The sequence below is a fragment of the Eutrigla gurnardus genome, assembly GCF_963514095.1.
Source record: "Eutrigla gurnardus genome assembly, chromosome: 1".
Taxonomy (NCBI): Eukaryota; Metazoa; Chordata; class Actinopteri; order Perciformes; family Triglidae; genus Eutrigla; species Eutrigla gurnardus.
Window position 1 is genome coordinate 1,947,848 of NC_139915.1, and position 24,137 is coordinate 1,971,984.

At 43.4% G+C, this 24,137-nt stretch overlaps 1 protein-coding gene across 1 annotated transcript in view; it reads left to right on the forward strand.

The window, feature by feature from the left end:
- Window positions 1–24,137, forward strand: part of LOC311018538 (heterogeneous nuclear ribonucleoprotein C-like 1) — a 31,727-nt gene that overhangs the window by 5,730 nt on the left and 1,860 nt on the right. The window contains exons 3-6 of the mRNA XM_084017546.1: window positions 18,209–18,259; window positions 21,485–21,654; window positions 22,739–22,852; window positions 23,891–24,048. Of these exons, the coding sequence (XP_083873672.1) occupies window positions 18,209–18,259; window positions 21,485–21,654; window positions 22,739–22,852; window positions 23,891–24,048 (493 nt within the window). The remainder of the gene's footprint in view (window positions 1–18,208; window positions 18,260–21,484; window positions 21,655–22,738; window positions 22,853–23,890; window positions 24,049–24,137) is intronic.

Genomic DNA, 24,137 nt, shown 5'->3' on the forward strand with positions numbered 1-24,137 from the left:
GAAGTGCATTTTAACAGATTTCATAATATTGATGCCAGCTTGTCGCAAGCCAAATCAACAACTATTATTATTCTGCATAACTGGGACTCCACATGTTTTCAGCTCCACTATAAATACTGATGTTTTGGCAGCACCATTTCCTGACCCTCTGCTGGGTCCATCATAGCATACAGTATTTTTGTAGAGGTATGCATATACATAAACATATGCATGCTGTATAGGACATTATATATTATGTCCTTCAACACAGTTAATCCAGCTCCCTCGGACCATCTCTGCATGAACCTTAAACCCCCAAACATAATTTGCCCATTCCACCATGTAGTTATTCAACAGTGTGTGGCCATGCATTAATGAGGTTAGTCATACAACACACGCACACACACACACACACACACACACACACACACACACACACACACCCACACACACACACACCTAACCCCAAATGGAACACACCTGAGGTGAAGCTATATATATATAGCCTGATGACATGAGGATTCAGCCCAGCTGAGAACCTGTCCAGCCTGCACAGCCACAGAAAAGAGCACATTGGAGGTTCTGTGAGGCTGTACTTTAATGGAAAGATTGAAGCTCAGCGTTTGACTGCATACAATTATGAAAATGATTGCTGCTCCGATCGATCGGCTGCCGATCGTTATCGGCCGATATGGACCCTAAACAGGTTGATCGGTGGGCCCTCAAAGTACAAATGAGAAAAGCTGATCGCATATTTATATAAATATATATTTTTTTACCCGAGACTGTTTTTCTGCGCCTGACGTAAATTACCTGCGACTGTTTTGCCGCTCTGTTTTATGAGGCTGGCAGCCTGACCGAGTTCTCCGGTCTGGAATTTTTTCACAGTTTCCGAAAATGTAATCCAACTAAGCTCTTCCGACATTTGAGAACGCGCCACACAACAGAATACGTCGAGTATGAGACAAAGACACCCGTCACTCAGCTCATTTCACTATTGCTCTTGACAGGGCATGTAATGTTTACACAAATGTATTATTTTAAATTTACAACAGATTTATGATTCCTGTGATCGGTGATTAGATCGGCCCCCAAAAATGCTGATCGGAGCATCCCTAAAAATTGCGAGATTGAAACTGAGCTTTAAAGGCTTTGAAATTCTGAAAAGGTGTTGGAGAAACACCATAAATAGAGTGATGCAGTTGTGAAGAAGGAAAACTCCAAAACAAACTGGAGACCGGGATCACACCAGCTGCAACGCCCAACCAGGCCAGGGGTGTAAAGCCCATTTCCGGCGCCGTTGCATGAACCACACCCATATTCCTTTGATGTCAACAGATCTGTAAAGTTTCATGAGATTTAATTTCTATTTCAGCCTTTATATTATATACACCTTCAAAATGTAGTTTAAACAGTAGTTTGTTTTTTTTTTAGTTTCAAAATACGACATCTAAATGTCTTTGGATCCTCGTTCATGCACAGCACTATCTAGATTCTGAGAGAGAAATAAATGATTAGACGAGCAAATCTACATGATGATTTCCCAGAAACAGAAACAATGCAGCTAAAGTCACAAATGTAAATTGTGGCGAGACAGCCACCAGAAATCTCCCGGTCCAGACTCCAGTAATCCTGCTCCGTGCTGCTGGCAGCAGTGTGCCCGTCTCCTCCCCCCTCCCACTGTTCTCACAGAGCCGGCCAACAAACACTCCTGCCTGTGGCCTAGATTACTTAGCGAACAAACTTTCCAGCTCATGTCTGAGACGCTAAAGCAATGTAATCTGCTCACCAAACACCATGCGGTTTGCCGGCATTTTATTATTACTAGACGGTTGGATTATTGAGCGAAATAAAAATTACGTTTTCACCTTCCGTCTCCAGTTCAACTCAATTAGAGCTATGTGTTTTATACGTGATGTAGTCCAAGTCACTTCCTCGTCTCATGATAGCTGGCCCATTTCTTTTCCTTCCTCTGCTCCCGCTGCCACTCTCACGTATGTCTTCCCCCGAGCCATTTGCTCCGGAGTGACCCTGACTACATAGAGTTTTGTCATCATTTATCGTCCGTGCTTTCTGACTGTCACAGTTCCCCTCTAGCTTAGCGAGTCCCAGCTGTGGAGGGAGGGCTGGAGGAGAGAGAGTGGCAAGCGTTTCACAACCCAGATGCTGCTGCAGCAGCCATGGCCTCTGTGTGCTCCAGTGCACGACTACAAAAGCTCAGTGTACTGTGTGGCCTCTATAAGGAGGCTCAGGTGCCAGGGGAAGGGCCCCAGAGGTTGTGTGTGTGTGTGTGTGTGTGTGTGTGTGTGTGTGTGTGTGTGTGTGTGTGTGTGTGTGTGTGTGTGTGTGTGTGTGTGTGTGTGTGTGTGTGTGTGTGTGTGTGTGTGTGTGTGTGTGTGTGTGTGTGTGTGTGTGTGTGTGTGTCTGTGTGTCTGTGTGTCTGTGTGTGTGTGTGTAAACTATTATTTGAGGACTCAAATCGTTAACCAGGACAAAAGTCTGCTTTTAAGCAGTTTTCTTTTTATGGTGGTGACATTCGTGCGTCCGTCCCATTCTCGTGAACAGGATATCTCAGAATGTCTGGAGAAAACTTCTAACTTGCAGGGCTGGTTAAGATGCCCACTTGGACAGATCACATATCTGATTACATGTTTTTGAGGTCACTGTGAGCGGATGTCGTCGCTTTCCCTGTAGAAATGTCCGGCCTGTGTTTACGGTGCTGTTCTGTATCCGTTCCAGTTTGCATCTCGGTCCAGAGAGGACCGACCTGAACACCGAGTGAACATCTGCTCTCTGCTCGTATCGTGCACTTCGCTCTTTTAATATTCTCTCCTCTGTTTAATTATCAGAAGGGCTGGTCATAGAGGAATTTGAGTTTGGATGGAAACAATGCAGCGGCCCATCTGTCATAGACCGGTGGAGGCATCGGGGTATGAAGTCTGCAGTTGCCAAGAGCAGTGGGTGATGATGTCCTGATGTCTGTCCTGTGTTATCGTGACCAAAAAGGCTAATCTGATGGCAGATGGGTAAGAGGATGACAAGAAATGGGTCACATAACTGGGCTACAGCAAGTAAAAAATCTATTCTGATTACATCTTCGATCACACCGGTTTTTAGTAAGTCAAACTTATTTAGAAGACAAAGACAAAACTGTTGAGGCGTAAACTAGATCCCGATGAAATCTGTTTTCATTTTTTCGGGATTCTGTTTTATTTTTTTCCCAAATTCTAATTATTTTCAATTTTAAATTCTGTGTTTTACAATTTTAGAGCATTTGTTTTCCATCAAATTGTTTCTATCATGTGGTCCAGACCTCTGCCAGGGCCAATCTTTGCCTATGCTACATCCTCAGTTTCATGCCAGTCAGGCCTGTAGTTTTTCCTCCATCCTGTTGACAAACAAACAACTGAAAGCATGACGTCGTTGGTGGAGGTAATAAAGACGGTAATAAACCTGAATGATTGTTTAAGAGCTTGTCACAGGCAGCACGGTGGTATTATTGAGTATAGTGCATTAAAGCTGCAGCCTATTTTGAGTCATCTTCCTCGTGCTCATTTGTTCCCATGCAACACTTATTTTGTCAGATTCTATGTGTTTCTTGCCTGAGGCTCAGCTGGCTCACATCTGTAAAACCACCACACGCAGTGAAAAAAGCAAAGGGCAAATGGAGGCAATCTGCAGTAAAGTAAGCAATGTTGAAGTTCATCCGTTTTTATGCCCGGACGTATTTCTGTGGCATCACTCCGAGCAGCTGTCTGCCAGCTGTTATGACAGCCACAGCTCAATCTGTGTGCATCATATCGTGATCATCTCTTTTCAATATGACAGTTATAAATATTGTTTAAAAGAGGGGGTTGTATAATGCGCGGGGCCACGGGTCGTCAGATAATAACACATATTTATGTAGCATGTTGTTCCTTATAAATAATCTATGTAAAATAGATGGAACATAGCGCTCGCCGGTTTCCCAGTGTGGACATCGGGTTATGATGATGAATTGATGCATGCAGGAGGAGAGTGTGAGCTCATGGCTGGGGCTGGGTGGCTCTCCGAAGGGTACGATAACCATCCTGCTAGCTAGCATCATCACTGTAGATCAAACGTAGACTTCACTAGAAGTCACTGCAGCATGTACTTGATATTTGATAGTTTTCTTTGATCAAGGAAAACGGAAAAAATCTGAAAATTCGATTTTTTTTATATCGATAAAACACTTCATGAATGACAAGAAAGTTCTCCTTGTGTGTAGAGAGTTTCCACCTTTGTGTCGGAAGGCGTTTTTACACAGATTCAGCATTAATCACAGAAAGAAGACCCCTAAATATGCCATGATTGCACCACAAACGGTGTCTCCTTTTCCAGAGGCATGCTGGCTTTGCTGAACCAGAGAGGGCGTAACGTAGCGTCCGCGGTAGTGTGATGTATTTACGAAGCGTTGGAAATATGATTACTCCTATCACCCCGAAACAACAATGGAAGGTGAACAAGAGTTGAGTTTCCTTTGGTCGTCGTGCACATTTACCCGACTCTTCAAGCACAAGTGAAGTTGCCGTGCATCATATTGTTGATGCGTACAATGGCGACTTTGGCTTCCTATCTTCTTCTTCGGATCAACATTCTGAGCTTTTATATCCCCCGGTGGCGGGTCGTGCACATAGCACGTCTTCAAAATGTCACCTTCCGTTCCGGCTTCCCGGCTCGCTCCATTCACAGCGAGGTCTCCTCGCCTCGGTTCTTCCTCTGTGACGGCATTCGTTGTCGGCTCAGAGTCGGAACAACTCTGACAACCCATTCCGTCTCTGTACCTTTTATACAAACAACATCCTGGAAAAAGGAGTGATAATCCCACAAAGAAAAGGTAAAAGTGGGAGAAGAAACAACACTATAGGTCAGACACGATACGACCAATCAGGTGACTGACTGTAGAAGGCGTCCACTTTACACGATGTCTGACCAGATGTGTGGAGGTGAGAAGGTAGATAAGATATCTGAAGCTACAAACTACTTCTGTGTCTTTGTTCGGACAACCAAGTGCCTTTTAGGAGAGACTGTCTGTCAACGTGTGCCCTAAATTAAATCTCCCACTTTCAAGTGTAGCCATATGGAGCAGCTCTAACACTTGCTAGTTTGTTTGAAGCTCCTCGAATGCAGCATCGTCATACTATACCATTGGCAAGTAAGTGTACAGCTAAGGCAAGCTTTTGCTTTTGCTGCAGCACAAAAAAAACCCCACCCCACTAACTATTCATCAAAGGCCTCTGTACCTTCCCCTTCCACTTCAGCATCAATTTTACACTGTGTCACTGCCATTTTCATTTTTCTGTTCCGCCTTTCCCTCCGGTTCCTTGTGGACTTATCTCTGCGTGGATGCACAGACGACGTGCTGTCTGCGGCCCATTCCTCGGGGAGATGAGGGGGGCGTACTGTAGGTAAAGGTCAGTGCAGTCAGAGGTGCATGTACCGGTAGGGAAAAGGTCACCCTGTGCAGAGAACGGAGGAGAGTACATCTGCTGGTTTCAGGGCCACTGCCACAGCGTTTGAGACCGCCGAGAACAACTGAAGACGGGAGATGGGTGGATAGAGAGAGGGAGTTATTAATAAAGGAGAGAGAGGGAGCGATATGGAGGCTGTAGACTTGATGCTCTGTGTGAAAAGGTCATGAGTTGGCAGCGGTGACACTAGTAGCTCAGGACATGATGGCAAGAAGGACCATGATCGCAGAGCTGAGAAAATGAAAATACATTGTGTGTGTGTGTGTGTGTGTGTGTGTGTGTGTGTGTGTGTGTGTGTGTGTGTGTGTGTGTGTGTGTGTGTGTGTGTGTGTGTGTGTGTGTGTGTGTGTGTGTGTGTGTGTGTGTGTGTGTGTGTGTGTGTGTGTGTGTGTGTGTGTGTGTGTGTTTTGTAGCTGTATTACCAATCCAGATGAGTTATCTCTCCTGTCCTGTAGTCTTATCAGTCTACCGGGGTTGGTTCCCCCTCTAATGAAGTCATCTCTGTACTTGCCGACTCTTCGCTGGGAGGAGAGAAGTAAGGGAAGCTGGTCGGAGGGGGAGAATCGGAGGCGCGAATAAGGATTGATGCAAAAGACACGCAGGATGTAATGCGGAGCAACAACAAAGTGTGAAACAACTGAAAGAGAGAGGAGAAGATTGGAGAGAAAAATGCAGAAAGAGAAAGAAGTAACAGCCTGGGAGAGTGAGGGGGTGAAGAAAGCAAAGGAGGGAAAAGCAAGTGAGCACCGCACTGCGTGTCATTGGCCCCCTGGCGTGAACAATCCATCTCAAATTGATCTTTCAGCTCGGCCCAGCAGGGCATTCTGAATCAATCTCAAATTGATCTCGGTGCCAGAGGTCGGGAAAACTAGCAGTGGAGCTTATCAGAAATATAGTGGTGCTGGGAGGATCTGACAGGGAAACTTATCACACTGCACAACAGGAAATGGGCTCTGAGCCCCCGGGGCAGCAAGAGGACGAGTCTCACACACACACACACACACACACACACACACACACACACACACACACACACACACACACACACACACACACCAACCATACACTGATACATGCTCCCCAGTGTTCAGCAGAGTACGGGAGGGTATAGTGTGCATAGACACAGCCGCATATACAAACACACTCACACAAGCTGTCTCACACACACACACACACACACACACACACACACACACACACACACACTGCTCAGGCATCGGTTCACACCCAGAGGCAACGTCCAAAAATAAAAAAGTTTGTCGGAGCACAATATGTCAATATATTTTAAGTTAGACAGGTGAGATTTGAAGCCTGGAGCCCTTAATGGTTTATAACACACTTAACGTGTCCTCAGCGAGGCTGTGTGAAAGGCCAGAGGAAGGACAATCAATACCAGCTCGCATTTAGACGGCCAGTCAGCTTAGGGGAGGTACCTGCCTCTCCAGGCCCGGTGAAAAACAGAACCATATAAACAATTGTTCAAAAGTGACTCTCGACACGTAGCAGCTCTGAAAATACACGGATAATCCAGTCCAGGAGCACAGCAACTCCACACACATGCCACAGCTTCTTAAGCCCGCTGTACTTTCATACCCAGCGACTGGCTGGCTGCTGATATTTGGCAACCTTTGAAAAGTGCTGTAATTAGAGTTCAGTTGTCAGCGTTCCCATTTATGTTTCTATGGGATTGTGCAGCGTCACCAGATTGAAGCTGACAGCATCTTTCCAGAGCATGACCAGAAGGGACAGAAACGAACCCAAAGCTAATGTTGATGACGGAGCCTAAGCAGGATCTGGTTTGGGGGCCATTCTCATTGTTACATATTATCACTTCATGTGGCACTGAACCAACTTGTGTATTGTATATTAATGCACATAATGTACAAATAAGCATGTAGACTAAAGCGAGACCTATTAGCAGCAGCACTATCTTTAAAATAGACAGTAAGTTTAGTGTTTGTCTATCGTCCCCCCGACCCTGTGAATGGTTGAATCTAACCTAGGCTTCACGTCTAAGACGTCCATATGAAAGAGGATATGACACGACCAAAAAGATATGATGCACAAGGCAGCCATATGGTAAAAAAAAAAATGGACATTAATAAAAATAGCCAATAATACTCTCTACAGTGAGAGATGAGGAAGACGAACGAAAGGAGCCGCATTTGAATATAATATCACCGTAGATTTGCTCAAGAAAAGGCATTTCTTGAAGGTACAAAGTAAGAATGTTATGGACAGAAACAGTATGTTAAACATAACATTAAGTGACCTTTCATACAGTCGGTTTAAAGTAGAGATGCACGGATACTGAGATCGGATATCAGTCCGGTACCGTCGGTGACAATAACCTGATCTGGTATCAGATACCATTATTTTAATAAATAAACAATTCAGCACACCTTTATCTATGCATTTATATGTTATATTTAGTTTTATGATGTAAAAAAAAATAGGGAGAGGGGAGGAAGGGTGTCTGAGCATATCAGCGATCGGGCGGCAGCAGGAGAGCCTTTTCCCAGCCTGCACTGTAAAAACTCTCCGTCAGCACAGAGGGGTAATGGGGGTTAGCAGAGTGTGTGACTATATAAAAAGTGTGAGTACAATTGGTTGCATGTCCCAAGGGGTACCACAGAATATCGGCAACTCCAGTGTGTATACATGCACTCACAATACCAAATAACTCTCCAGAAACTTGCATCTATAAGCATTTATTAAATTCATATAAATGGTTTCTTCCAGGCTGTTTGGAAACCAGCAACTCTGCAGAATCAACTTCCACGATACAAAGACTGATGCTGACTTATCATAGACCGATCATTAAATGGACGCCCTGTTGTGGCCATGTCTCCCTCTGCCCAATGTACAAACACATACTTATGCTAATGAATGCATCAGCAAAAACAAGCCAGACCCCTTTTTTTTTTTACTTCGGCCACCACAAGGGACACACACACACACACACACACACACACATGCAAACACGCACCTCAAAGTCACCTTTCTGCAGCTTTACTGTACACTCCATTTATTATTTCAGTCTACACTGTGATACCTGACAAACGCCCTCCAAATAACTCACTCTGGGGATTCATCATTTTGTAGACCTTCTTATTACTAAATTCATAGACATTTTGACTCGTCGTTGCAGGAAAAGCACAAATGAAACACATTTCATGGATGATGCCTGTGTTCCATCGGTTGTAAGCCATGACAGTCAGCCAGCAGTGGGCCGAGCTCACCTAAATGGAATGTAGTCGTAGTTAATATTATAAAGTACACCCGTGGTTTTCCTGCTGTGACGAGCCAAAGTTTCTGCTTTGAAAAAAGGCTTGTTGTGCTGGCTGACTGTGGCACTGTCATGGCTTACTGGGATACTCGAATAGAACAGAGCCATTGTTGTGCTGTGAGTTATGAGTAACACCTGTGATGTTTCTGCCATGACCAGCCAAAATGTCTACTGTTTAAAAGAAGAAGAAGACCTATTCCTTTACCCCTAACCTCAACCAATGGCTCTGTTTCTGCAGTCGCAGTCCGTTTGGTTTGTGTCTGAGTGCAAACAAGGCGTCCACTTTTAACACATCCCTGTCTCTTCACTTTCAGTCTCTCTGCCTCTTTCAATCTCCGTCTCAACAGAAGTGAGGCAGATGCAGGGAGGCTGTTGACTTTAGCCCAGCTAATGTTAGCCGAGGTTAAACCTTTGTCCAGGGAGGATCGCAGACTGCAGTCTGAGGTTGACTCGGTAAATGTCAGTCATGTCCATCACGGTTAAAACCACAGACGGCCCTACTGAGGACTTTTCTGAATGGCAGCTTATTATTTGCCCCGGATCTCCCCTAAATGTTCGGATCCTCTCGCTGTCTGAGGGGAGAAGTCAATTTGTTTGCTCTGTGGTTGGAAGACAAAGTCTAACCACACACACACACACACACACACACACACACACACACTTGGATCTTTGGCATTTGTGCCAGTGTGGTGTCTTTTACTTTCCTTTTTGGTGGCGAGTAAAGAAGATAATTTTAGCTCACCATGCTGCCTTGCCCTTCATGCAGTTGAGCTGAACTGACTTTTAGCTTTTAATTCTTTGATTATTTCAGCACAACAGCATAGTTCAGGGCACGAAAACGATGCAGGGGCTTGACAGAGTTGAAAAGGCTGAAAGGATTAATTACTCCAGGCAGCCCCGGGTAACCTTTTAACTTTTCGCTCTAAGTCGGTTCTGACAGGGGTAGTCGCCCCAGCTCCAGGAAGCGTCTAATATCTCTGCTTGTCAAGCTCTTCTTCGGGTAACGGGCGGAGGGGAGGGATCTCTGCGAGTGGCCCTGGATGTCACCTTACTGCTGTGTAACACTGCTAATTAGCACTAAATAACCTGAACTCTGAGATTTCCAATTACTGCTCCCAGCGAGACCCCGAGCCTTTGATGAATGCCACCAAGCAGTTGGCTTCTCCTGGAGAGGAGCCACACATATTCATATACGGAGAAGCAGTTTCCAACCGTCGCTCCCTCACGAGCTCCAACAACCAGCTGGAATTCAAAAGAACCTTTTCAAAGTCACTGCAAAAAAATACATAAAAATAAAGTACAGTGATTTTCTCATTTTGTAACGTGTTGAGTCGTGTTCCGAGGAATTGCACTTATCCTACTAAAAACACTCTGCCTCCAGGAGGATTAGGCCACATTGTTGATGCCACGGAGGCCTGCATGTTTCCACAGCTAAACCCACACTTTTTACATATGCACATATTCATGGTGTGGAGACATACCTACAGTGTGCGTGCACACTGGTACCCGAATCCGTGCACCCACTCGCAGACGTACTGCAGATTTTGCCTGCTAGTGATTTAAAGTTGGAGTTTTTGGCTCCGTGGTCTTATTTTTAGACTTGCTTTGTATCAAACGGAGGCTAAATGTAGCACCTGATCATTCTGGATTATGGGAAGTGTTTTTACTTTGACAACAAATCATTTACGGTATTATCCATTTATTAACATGCTGTCCTGCCAGAGTGCTAAATGAGTAATTAATCTAAAAGCCCTTTTGGCTTCCACACTAAACACCTGTAAGGCCGCCTGATTTGAAAGGCAAATTAGGTTTATCTTTTGTTTAGGCCGTCCAGGATCATTTAGACCTTTTATTATGAATCTGCAACGTCACTGTCACTTTGGTGTTTCTTCTATGTGATCAGTGTCTTTTCCTTTTTGAACCTCTTCAGTTGCTGTGGGATCAAAGCCCTGCTGCAAATGGTGACATTAAGGTTTAATGATTACAGACTGTAATGACACTGTCTCCATCCCTTGTGGCAAAACATTTAATAACACTGTCTCGTATGACTCGGTTTTGTCGAATAGCCAGTTTTCCATCATTTTTAGCTCGTAATGAGGCTAAAAGCACAGACTGAGTCATGACACTGACTCATTTTTTCCAACTTAGGCTAATCAAACAGCAACCGTCCCATGCTACTGCCCACCTTGCCGCTGCCATGGCTGATCCTACAAGCCAGCTGCATCAGTCAGGAATGTCCACACCCCGGCAGCTGCAGAGGCAGGGACTCATTCCTCCCTCCGTCCCCATCGTCCTTGTCTCTTTAACAAATGCTCCACTCCACCCTTTCTCACTCTCCCTGTCGTCACCGGTTTATCCACTCTTGTTAGAGAGCTTTGGCAAGTCCGCTCTGCCCCTTCCTGCCATTTGAGCATTGGTTTACCATTGATGAGTACACCTCTGATGGGGGAAAAAGGGATGCATTGTGATGGACAAGTGGACCAAACCTGTAGGACACTTTGTATTGAGTCTCTTGTTCCCCGATGCATGTTTTGTCTGATATCTACTGCCTGTTATGTTCCAGCTCTACGCCTGGCTCTTGTTCAAGGCCTTATTGATGCAGCAGCGCTCCCCGGCTACTCTCTATCAATGCACTGCTCTCTTCCACTCCTCTTTCTGACAATGTGACTGCAATCATACCTAAAGGGCTGTCAGCCATCCAGGGCTGCGTGCGCTAAAGCGAGGATGCATGAGTGCAAATGACACACAACCCTTATCTATTTCCCTTTATTCCTCCAACTGAATACATTGCTCTCAGGCTATAATTTAACCTCGATGCATGTAGGATATAAACGTATGAGCTCCTACTATTACTCTACTACTTCTCATGCTCCGGCCTGCAGCTGTACATCAGCATCCTGCAGCACATGCAGTGCATCTAAACGATGCAAATCAGTGGGCCAGGCAGTAATGGATATCAAGGAGCAGATTACATGGTAATATGTTATTGATCGGCTACTGTCCCGCACACATCCTTGATTAAAGCAGCAGCGTGGGCGATCGCTACATGTTTAATTAAGTAGGAACTCGGGAAGTAATGAAGTCGCTCTCTGTCAAATGTTAATTCTCCCTCAGGACGTGTGTGTGTGTGTGTGTGTGTGTGTGTGTGTGTGTGTGTGTGTGTGTGTGTGTGTGTGTGTGTGTGTGTGTGTGTGTGTGTGTGTGTGTGTGTGTGTGTGTGTGTGTGTGTGTGTGTGTGTGTGTGTGTGTGTGTGTGTGTGTCATCTATCACGGTGAAGGTAATTTTTACTGCAATATTGATATTATAGATCAAATCACTCGATGCATGTCAAATATTGCCATAAAGCAGACTTGCCCATTGATTTGCAATATTGCCTCCAATGGAACCGGAGATATTAAAGGGATACTGATGTGTCGTGACAGTTAACAGAAAGGTCTCTGACAGTTGACATATACAGTATGATTGACAGTTTATGTCTTTACCAATGATTGATGAATTATGAATATATCAGCAAAACAGTTGTTGTAATCATGTGTGTTTGTGTGCACTTTAATGCATGTGTCGAAAAACATGAAAGACTTGGAGGAATGAATGAATGTGAGTGAAATGGAGGGAATGACAGCCATAGTGATTAAATGAAAGGGAAAGAGGGAGTAGATTAGCTCAGTCTGTCCTTAGAGAGTCTGAGAGGGAGAGAAGGAGCTGCCAGCACTCCCTTCATCTCCCCCTCCTCCCCATCAAAGCCTCTCTGCTCTCAACTTGATCACACTCACCCTTAACATCCCATGCTATCTCTTTCTTCCCTTACTTTCTTTCTCTCTCTCTCTCTCTCCCCTAATTGTCAATCCATGAATAAAACTGTAGTTTCTAATGTTTAGACGGGTCATGAGGAAAGATCCCACCGCACTGATTTTACACAGTAATCTTATTTCTTCTTGACTGCAAACTGTTGTCAGTCTCTCTGTGTAGATGTGGGTTGTTTTCCAGTGTGTTGTCTCTCGATTGTTCTGCTCTTTTCTGTTGTTTTTTCTTCTTCATATTTTACCATGAGTCTGGCTACGGGCCATGTTGACGAGGTAATGCTAATCCTAGTGAAGATGCTTCTTTACCTACTTTTCTTCACCACCGAGGCCATAGAAAAAATATGTTGTTTGTGCAGGGTCGGTTAGGTCAAGACACTAAAATCAAAGTGAACATCAGGGGAGCATCATTATCATGGTTAATAACCACCAATCATCCAACATTGACTGTCGGTAGGAAATGGTTATTTTGTTGATCCATCCGTCCACCCGACCTCCGCCATCTACTGACTGGGCTTCATAGAAAAATCACACGATTTCTATTTTGATCCCAGTCTTCGAGAATCATCATTCCTACAGCTAATGGAACGTAATCCATGTTTTTAGACAGTTGTTGAAACCACTGACTGAATGACCGCACATGATATGGAGCTCTGGGAGTCTCTGCTGGTACTTTTAGGGGAAATTAAATTTAGATGAAATGTGGAAAGGCTCATAACCAGTAAGGGTCTATGTTTCTTACGCAGTCAATTTGTGACCTGACACCAAATTCTTTTTACTTTCCAATCCATCAGAATCTCTCCTCTTTATCCGCCCGCTGCCTTTTTATTTGTTTGCCAATTGAAAAAATATTACCTTACACGTACTGTACTGTGGTATTTGTCCAAGGATTTTGCTCTAATATGAGCAAAAAACTGAACTTGAACTTTTCTGAACTTAAGTAACCAAAGATGTTTTTATATAATACTTTACAAAACGACACTTACAGTGCTTTTCTATTAAATCCATTCAGGAAAAAGTGAGGCAGGTAGGCTTGTAAACATACAAAAGAATAGAAAAAATATTTTTTTTATGAATCTTTTACATTTTTTTTAAGGTCAGTTAAAATGGATGATCTCTTAGAAGAGTTCTATTCCAATTTTATGGAGGAAAGACGGCAGATGCATGGTTCCTGTACACAAACCCAACCGATACAGAAGTGCACTCTGGTTCTTCACCCTGTGGACCTACTAGAGGTAATACCACGTTATATTAAACTCTTAAACTCCACTGGTACAGAATGGAGAGAGGCCAGAGTTTCAGTAATGTGCTCCCTGTGTTTTGTCTTTGTTACAAGATGAGCTGCAGTGTTTTGAAGCAGCTGACGGCGAGCTGCAGTTCCTTGGTTAGAGAGAATTACCGTAATCTAAGCGTGAAGACACAAAAGCACGGCTTAATTCCTCAGCACTTTGAAGGAGGGAATATGTCTCATTCTAGAATAATTTCTTAAGAGGAAAAAACATGACTGAACAAGTTTGTTATTATGTGTGGAAAAAAAAGAAGTAAAGGGCAACTGTCCTTGTTTGCCCTGCTTACGTAACAGTAACATGATGAGCCAGGGTTCACAGATGAATTTCAACTTGAACTGCAGCTTTATTGTTGGCAACAGGCGCAGCATAAGCTCAGGAATAAACCTGCCTTTGTATTCACGTTGACAATGACAACAACTGTCACACGACATCACTCTAATCTGACTGCATTTGCTCATATGATTAATTGTGTACCAGGTGACATTTGAAAACAATGGCTATGTTATGGAACACAATGAAGAGCACATTAAGACTATTTAGGCACAGATTTAACACCAGGCTCATGTTCATAAATCCTTTCTACAATGCATTCTTTGAAGCTTCCCTACACACTTAACCCCCTGTAGTGCTACGATTAGAGAGGTAAAAGGTGCCTCGATATTAATAAATCATCTCTGTCAGCTTCAGGAGTGATGCACATAACTGTTCAAGATTAAATATCCCATAAAGGTAAATAATCTGGATTCCTGAAATCATTTATATGAAATATTTTGTGTCTTTTGTGCATCGTTTCCAAATACATCTCTATGCTGACGATACCTAATTCTCCCGTCTTGCTTCTTTGGGTTTTGCTGCCAGATGAGTGAAGTACACCTGAGGTTGTTAAGGCTATGTCATTGAAATTTGCAAGGTCAGGAAGTTCAAATGAGGCTTTAAATTAAAAAAAATAAAGTTTGGCTTCTTGGACAGAAACAAAACCATTTCTGTTTTATATCACGGTAATTAAAAAATGTGCAGATTAGATTCAGTTGACCATTCTACTCTTAATGGTATAGTTCTTCACCTGCTGCAGTGAGCTGCTGATTTAGAAAAGTCTTCTACTGCTAGCACACTGGAATAATCTGTAAAACCACACAAAGATGACGGAGAACATATATCAGGTGTTGAAATGAAGTAACTTGAATGTATGCTTTACAAATGTTTGTACTGTGCAAATTATATATAACTGTTATTGTATTTCAATCATAAACATGGTGTCTTGCAGTCATGCACATAATTTATGTGTGAATTCTTGGCTACTGCAAAGCAAATGAGGGACAGTCTCACACTCACAATTAAACGTGCACTATCAAGCAAAGCAGAAATACCAAAGAAAATTATATTTAAAAAAAAAGACAAAAAATGAAAAGATGAAAGGGTACTCAAAGTTAATGTGATTTTGAACTGGTTGTAAAAGAAGTGCAGGAGAAAAGACACCAGCAGTGAATATTTATCACCGAAGCCGTCACCACAGTCGAGAAAACAAGAATCTCACACAACATGTCACTTTGATGCATTGTCAGCACGATTTAAATTGCATCTGTCAAGGCTCTAAGCCAATTGAACTAAGTCTCTAATAATTCATCACTCACACACACACACACACACACACACACACACACACACTTCTATTTCGAGGTTTTCTTATAGATTCAGCTGCGGTGAAACTGATGGTTTTCGGCCTAAGGCGAGTGAGTGTGCATTTGGAGGAAATCTCTGGGAAGCTTTGTCCACAAAAAGCAACTCTTCTTTGGCTAATAGCACACACACACACACACACACACACACACACACAGACCATGATTTATAGCCAGCCGTGTCTAATGGATTGCTTTGGCACTTGAAAAATTATGAAAAGAAATTAATTAGCCTTTAGTGACCCTGCTGTCCATCTCCCCCTCTCTCTCTCTCTCTCTCTCTCTGTCTCTGTCTGTCTCTCTCTCTCTCGCTCTCTCCCTCTGTCTTACTCTCTCTCACACACACACACACACACACACACACACACACACACACACACACACACACACACACACACACACACACACACACACACACACAGTGACCCAGGCACTTGGCTCCTCACTTTCAACATGATTACAGTCTAAATGGCTTGGGCCAACCTGTCACAGACTAAGCTTAACTCATATGAAAATACCTGTTTGTCTCACATCATCACTGCATCGTGGTGGCATTTCTGAACCTGACCATCATTATTTTCAACACAAAAAAATGTATCACCTAACCTTCAACATGAAATGATTATTATTCAGCGTTCACTGGTTTAAAAAAAGACATGATGCTGATACTGTTTCCATTTTTGTACTGAATTATTTATATGTATATCTATTTATTTAGGAGAAACCCTAGTAGTTATAACCCGATGAACAGAATAGTGAGTGCACAGCAGCTTAGGTCTCTATCAGTTAGGATTCCAATGCCCTTCTGATACTTCTCATATGTATATGAATCACAAAATCACTAAAACAATATGTAGACCTCCTGCATTGTATTTAAATGAATAAGCTTTGCATTTTTGTGTGCAGCTTCAGACATGAGCAGTGAATTCATTTGCGTTTTCCTGCCTCCTGCGCTCTGAAAACCAGCTGTATGAGACAGCGAAGCGGCCATGAGAACAATGCTGGCGGAGACGTGATTACGGTCCACTCCAAAATATGTCTCCACTTCAGATCCAGACCCACACACTCACACAAGCATACTCACAGCTCCTCACAGCCCTGCAACGTTTCACTGTGTGCTGTAACGTGTGTGTAATACTGAATGTGGGCAAGTCTTCAGTTTATTCCCCTGCTGCTTATCCTGACATACAAAAAAACACCTCTTCTTTGAGATGAGCTGCATGACAACAACCAGGAGCATCACCGCCTGCCTGAGTGACAGATGAGCAGATGTGTTCGAGTGTGTTAGATTCCCAAAATATGTTGAAGAATAATCACATTTTTACTTTTTTTTCACCAATATATTGGACATGAATATATGGTTTAAAATGTGTCCGAATTTGGTTCATGCAAATTACATGATTGAGTTTCATACTTTGTTAGTGTTTTAATTAGAGGTGTAACCATTCATTCGATGAATCGATGAATCGGTTGTCAGTCCTATAGATTCTACTAAATCCATCTGCTCAAATAAATAAATAGAATGAATCGTTTTTTAATCAATATAAATGCGTTAAATCTTTGTGTTTTAATACGTTTAAGACACTCTCTCAGAATAACAGAGCATTACATTTTTGTATTCAGCATAAAATATTATGCAGGACTACTTTTTTTATAGAATAAATATGTTATTTTTTCACCGAATCGAATCGAAAAAGAAATCGCCAACTACTGTATCGTTAATCGAATCGAAGTGAAGCCGAAGATTCACACCCCTAGTTTTAATGTATGCTTACTCTAAAGCAGCTATAAACTGTCTGCTAAATGTAAATGTTAATGTAAACAATATCTTTTTATAATAACGATGGATCTTAGTTAGTCCAAGTGAATGTTGGATTAACATCCAACAGAAACACGACTCCAAATAAAAGATAAATGTCTTCCTAACTGATGGCCGTTTAAGTAACAAGTTGTTTATATCCACCTTACTTTATCCACTAACCCCCAAATGGCCAAACAAACCCAGATATTTCAGGTTTAAACCATTCATTTCTTTTATTATCTTGCAAGTAAAGCTCTTGAATGGAACTACAGTACAAGGCTGATTGAAAGAGAAATTGGGAGAGCGAGGTCAGTTTAAACAAAGAGAGAGCATGAAATGAAAGAGATGAAGTCTCATGGAGGGGGTGAGTCATTGAGAGACAAAGAGAGACAGAGGAGGGAGAGAAACACGGAGGGATTATTAGCGACTGTGTGCGGATTAGGGAGGCATGCTGAGGTCTGACACACCAGAATGGGATCTCGCTCTGGCTTAGTGTCACTTTCCCGTCCTCCGCTCGCTCTGATCTGGTCTGCAGGTAAACTCGCTTCACTCCTGTCACATCACTCACCTGCATCACTTCCTGCCTCACACATGACATGTTCAGTGGGTGGTACGGTCTATGCTTTTTCCACATTGGATGCTGCAGCAAAACAAATCCCATGTCTTTTTTTCTAGCTGGCTGGAGATCACGAACACTGCTTACCAGATGAAGTGATCGTGCCGTTTAAATCTATGGAGGCTCACGCGTATTTACACACCGACACGCCAACGCTGCTCGCTGTTTGTTAAGTGAAACGTGTGATCGCCCCCAGTAGGAGCGCGTTGTGTGGGTTTTGGGACAAACCTTACTAACCCCGCTCTCATCTCTGTCTCTTCCTCAGATCTGAGTTCGACCTGGACTATGACGGCTACCATGAGGACTACTATGACAGGTACTGTCAGGAAGCCACGCTTGGCAGCTCACGGACCTTATTGCTTGTGTCGTAGGAGGATAAAGGCTAAAGCGGATTCTTCACCATTGCCGTCTCCAGTAGTCTCTGCCGGTCTGCCACACAGCTGTCAGTCATTCGTCTTTGCTAACAGTGTTACTCCTCAACAGCCTGGAGCTCGCTGTCACAAACACACACACACACAGTGTGGATTTGGGTTGTGCGATCCCGGTTCAAGCTCAATCTCAAACGACTGTGTTTCAAGTTCAAGTGTGAGAATATCTGAGACTAAAAGAAACCTAAAATCACCAGGTTACAGGCCACTTAAAGCTATGGTCTAAAAAAATCCATTCAGTCTATCAGCAGTATAGGAATGCATAGAAATTGACCAATGGGAGTCATTGCTCTCTCCATCCAATCCCCTCATCTCCCCTGCTCCTCGTCATCCCGCCTTGTTGAATCGTGGAACACTCAGGGGAGGGTTTGGTTGGGGGGGCGGGATGCTTTTTTCAAATCTGTCTCAGAGGCTCACCTGATTTTCAGAATGTAGACTTTAAGATAAAGTTCCCAGTAAGTTTGCGGTTCCTACCAGCCAGAACAGCTTCACAACAACCATCCGTTCATGTCACATAAGGCCAGAAACATCCAAACTATGTGTTGTTTGGGCCTCATCACACACTCTTTTAGTCTGCAGGTGTGTGTTTACCTCACACACTCTAGAACACACCGGCAGAACACGGGTCAGGTAGATCGTTAAACTGCTCACAGCTCTCCTGTATTATTGGTCCTCCACTCAAATTGTGCAGAGACCATCCGGCATCCCCGGGCCTCAATCATAAACTCCCCACTCAGCACATCTGAATTAACAGGCACACACACACACACACACACACACACACACACACACAGATAATACACCTCATTCCAGTGCCGTTCTCGCACATATTGAAGTGTCACCACGCTGTCATCTTTTCTTTGTTTGTTTCGTTTCTTTGCGTTTGGTTTGCCTTGCTCTGCATTTTTCTGTCTTTGGGGAGAAGGGAGAACACTCGCCACTGATTTTCAATTTGCTTTTAACACAGTGAATGATTATTCCCGTGCTGTCGACCAGCGCTATTGACAGCTGTGTGGCAGCGCATGTGTGCAAATTGATGTGTTGGCCTCTGGGGTGTGTGTGTGTGTGTGTGTGTGTGTGTGTGTGTGTGTGTGTGTGTGTGTGTGTGTGTGTGTGTGTGTGTGTGTGTGTGTGTGTGTGTGTGTGTGTGTGTGTGTGTGTGTGTGTGTGTGTGTGTGTGTGTGTGTGTGTGTGTGTGTGTGTGTGTGTGTGTGTGTGTGTGTGTGTGTGTGATATCGATATGTGGGGAAAAAGAGAAATTACTTTTTTTTTTTTTCTTCTGTCCGCTGTCCTCTCTCTCCGTGGAAGAGTGTCATTCAACACACTGATAACAGCTCGAGCTGACAAAGCTGCTTTCCGTGTGGGGTCTAATCCACAGAGACAAACACTCCCTCACACACACACGCGCTCACTTTTCTGTAATCCTCACTCGTCTACAGTCTCTCATTGTCTGAACTTCCATTCTCCGGGATGACACTTCAAAGCCCGTGTAACAACACATTGTCTATCTGCCCCTGCAAACTGCTCTAAAGGACTTTAAACTCCCATAAGTCTCCGGTCTCTGTGTCTCTCCACACGGACAATGCTCAAAGTCTCTAATCTCACACACTTATGGTGGCCTAATACACTTCATCCTTATGTGGCTCCGGGATGCATGTGTGCCTGTGGATGTGCAAAGAGCACCGTCTGTGCAGAAATCTCAGTCTCGAGTAGAGCAGCTTCAGAGAATATAACGGAGGAGAAAACAACAGAGAAAACTTTTCAGGACTGGCTAACAGCTCAATCATAAATCTACATTACCGCCCGTCTCCAAATCCTTGGAGCTGACAGCTTGTCTGCCTGTTGTTGGCTGGCGATATACAGCAGGAGAGCTTACACACTCGTGGCTTTGCAGAAACCATTAAGGCTGTGCTCAGACTGTCCTCCATCCAGATCTATCGAATGATCGAGGTTTTGTTAACTGCAGGTCTCAAAAGCACTCAGTCCACTTCCCTCATAAAAAAAGTCTTCCCTTTAATTTGCCATTGTCTTGACTAGTTTTTCTTTCCTGCCGTAGACCATAACATTAGTCATAAGCCCTTTCTCTTGAATCAGGAGACGTTATACTTTGGCACGGGACGTTGTCCAATCATTTTTTCTTACACTGTCACTACTGTAGCTAATGAGCTCATGAATGGACACGTTTTTTGCAAAAAGTTCAATTAATTAACTTCTTTTTGTCATTTATCTAGACCTGAGCCACGTTAATTGATAAATTATGCAATTATTTTTATAAACAGCCGAGAAGAACTGAAAAACATGTATATGTTTAATGGATTACAATGAATTCTGTGGTATGTAGGTTGGTGAACACGGCAGCAGCTGGTTGTACAGTTTGAATTGTTGTTTTTTTAGCTAGATCTTCCTCTCAATGCCATAGAAAGATGATCATTGGATTGGCTCTTTGGTGAGGAGTTGCTTGGCCTCGTTTCACCTGCTCTTTGTGTCCATGTGTTGAGGTCAAATCACCCTCTGCTTCAGTCATAACATCACCTCTATTCCTGTAGAAATACACAAACGCACACACAGCACACAGTGCGGTTTCTGTAAGCACTATGCAGTTTGACTGTGATATGCCCCCTGTCACCAGCACTACTAGCCTGGCAGCGAGCTATTGATTGGCCCTGACAGAACCAATTACATTCAGTGACAGATAGAGACATGGAGCTGTCCACAGGGAGGAGGCAACGCGGCGCAAGACAGAAACAGAGACGGGAAGTAAAAAAACAAAGGAAAATAGAATGTGAATATCAATATTCATCTAGGAGATGCTTTTCTTAACTGTTGCGTCCTTCCTCTGATATCTCTTTTTTCCAGCTAGGGCTTGGTTTGTACATTCCCAACGTTAGCGTCAATACTGATCTTAATTTTAAGGAATAAAAACATGTTTGATTGTTTTGTTTTTTCAGCCTGAAATTTTGGAGTTGAACTAGAAACCCTTGCATGCATGTGAGCCGGCTCTCTTTTCGTCATGTTTTCCGATAAAGACTTGGATTGCATCAAGTCACAGCAAACTTGCTGCATGCACAACGTTGAAATGTGTTGTTTTTAAAGAGTGTCTCCTGTTTTTCCAGGGCGTACGACTACCAGCGTGTGCCAGCATCCCTGTCTCCTTTGCCCCTGGGACCCAGTCTGGCCAAGCGCTCCCGTTCCTCCTCCTACTCCTCCGCCCAAAGACGCAGTCGAGACAGAACTCACTCCAAAAGCTCCAGAGCCCACTCCACTAGTTCAACCACAGCCAAGTGTGAGTAATATGAATGGACTATAGATTTATACCGCGTGTCTAAAAGGGGGGGATGTGTCTTTCTATAAAAAAAGAAATGATTAATATAAACCTCAGATGTATAAATCCCTGGGCTCCCATCCTTTAAGTTTAAAGCAGACTAAATATGCGGTGTTAAATTTACTGAAGTCACAATGCACAATTTCTTGTTATTGATCATAGGGGTGTGAATCTTTGGCTTCACAGCGATTCAATTCAAGGACAATTTTTAGATTCGATTCAGTAACTTGTAACCAAAATTCTATATCCATGAAATAATGCAATAATGTGAGTGAGACGATCTGTATTCTTCTGAAAGGTGAACAAATAAACAGACAGAGAAGAAGAGAATAAACAGACCACAGAATTACTTATTTAACATATTTATTCTATAAAAAAGTAGTCCTGCATAATATTTTATGCTGAATACAAAAATGTAATGCTCAGTTATTTTGAACATTTTTCAGTAGACTACATGCTGGCAGGGGAGAGAGTGTCTTAAACGTATTAAAACATTAATCATTAAGAATCACGATTCATACGATTTAACACATTTATATCGATTATTGGTGAAGCCAAAACGATTCGTTCTATTTATTTATTTTAGCAGATTGATTGAGTAGAATCTATAGGACTGACTATCGATTCATCAATGAATCGTTCCACCTCTAATTGATCAGTTTGAACCTCTTTTCCTGCGATGCTACTTTGATGCATGCAGTGGGGAAATGTTCCGTATTAATAACACAGCTTCATGATTCCTCAATCTGGCAAATCAATTCTGCACATGCTGATCCAAGTTATATGCTTTAATACAAAATACCCAATATGATTAACCTTGAATGCAATTCTCTCCTTTCATAGTCATATTTTTAAATTATGTAAATCTAATAGCGAGACATGCTTATTTGCCTTCTTGCAGAAAGTTAGATGAGATGCTCGATACTCTGGTCCTCATCTACATGATATGTCTAACTATCCCTTTAAGTCTCTCCCTATAGAGATGTAAAGGTTGTGTGGTCATTTCCTAACGTCCTGTACGTTCTCACTGTCTCCGTCCTTGCAGTGGGCATGGAGGAGCTGCAGGTGATTAAAAAGGAGCTGACTCTGATAAAGACACAGATCGACGGGCTCCTTGACAGTCTTGACAGGATGGACACACAGAGGAGTGACCACAAAGGTGAGACGCTCATTCCCAAAGACAGTGGAGGCAAGTAGGCGCCGGATCAAATGATAGATAATCTATTAGCACATCAAAAACATTTTCAGGTGCATTCTGGTGATATGCCACTTCCAGGTTTCTGCTTGATTACCTCCACCAGTCACAACCCCAATCAAAGTGATTCAGGATCTGTGCCGCAGGGCGAACTGGGGGATGGGAAGCTACTGCACCACCAGAGCCACTCCTATTCTACCTGACAAATCAATTATTTCCCTCCTGTCGAGAAAATAGTTGAATCAAAGCCGATATCATCCAGAGTGCAGTTGTCTTGATTTATGGTTGTGAGCGAGTTTTTGGACTGGACTGATAAAGCTTCAGAAAACAGACGAATATCAAGGACTGAAACAACAGCGGATCAGTGTGCATGGAGGGAAGAGCTGCTACTGCCCTCATGTGGACATGTGAAGAACATCAAGACTTCAGGCACAGATGGAAGATACGGGACTAGCTTTATTATCCTTCCAAAGGAAATCGGTTTTTTTTTTTGGTTTGTTTTGTTTTTCAGAATCTTAATTAAACAGACAGTTCACACCACTCATTGATGTAATCCCCTGTAGCTAAACTAAAGAAGAAGAAGACGAAGCTTTAACCTTGAACCCAGAACTCATTATCTCACATCAGGCTGAATATACAAATGTATTGTGACTACTGCAATTGTAGACGCACACCTTCAGGAAAGTGTTCTTTGACTGACCTTGGGCGATTTGACTGCTCTCATCTTCATATTAATTTATCTCCAGCTCTACTTGACTCCCCCGTCCCTCACTATCTAGCTCTGGCATCTCTCGCCTCCCCCTCGCTATCTCCTCATCCGTCCTTCATCCTGTCACTGCCACTCTGCTTTCTGCCTGTCATCTAGTACAAAGTCAGTGGGATGCAGTGCATAGACGTTTTTGTTTTTGACCCACGGGAAAACATGTATTTTCTTCTCACTCCAAAGCAAAGGTCCGAATGTCCACACCTAACCTCCCTGCATCGTGTGTTCCTGTGTTGTAGGGTCTCCCCTGAGGGAGGACAGTCCAGCCGGCTCGCCGTATGCTCTGTCTGCAAGCAGCCCCGAGCACTCCTTCTTCTCCCTCTCTCCTCCCAGCTCCCACCATCGAATCCACAGGGAGAAACCTGACCTGAGGGAGCCTGATGATGACCACCACACGGTAAACCCACCTGAACTCTGTGTGAACTGGAATGCCTCATAAGGGCATCTATGAAGTGCGTCCCTTTTGCTCTCATTGTCCAAGTTTCT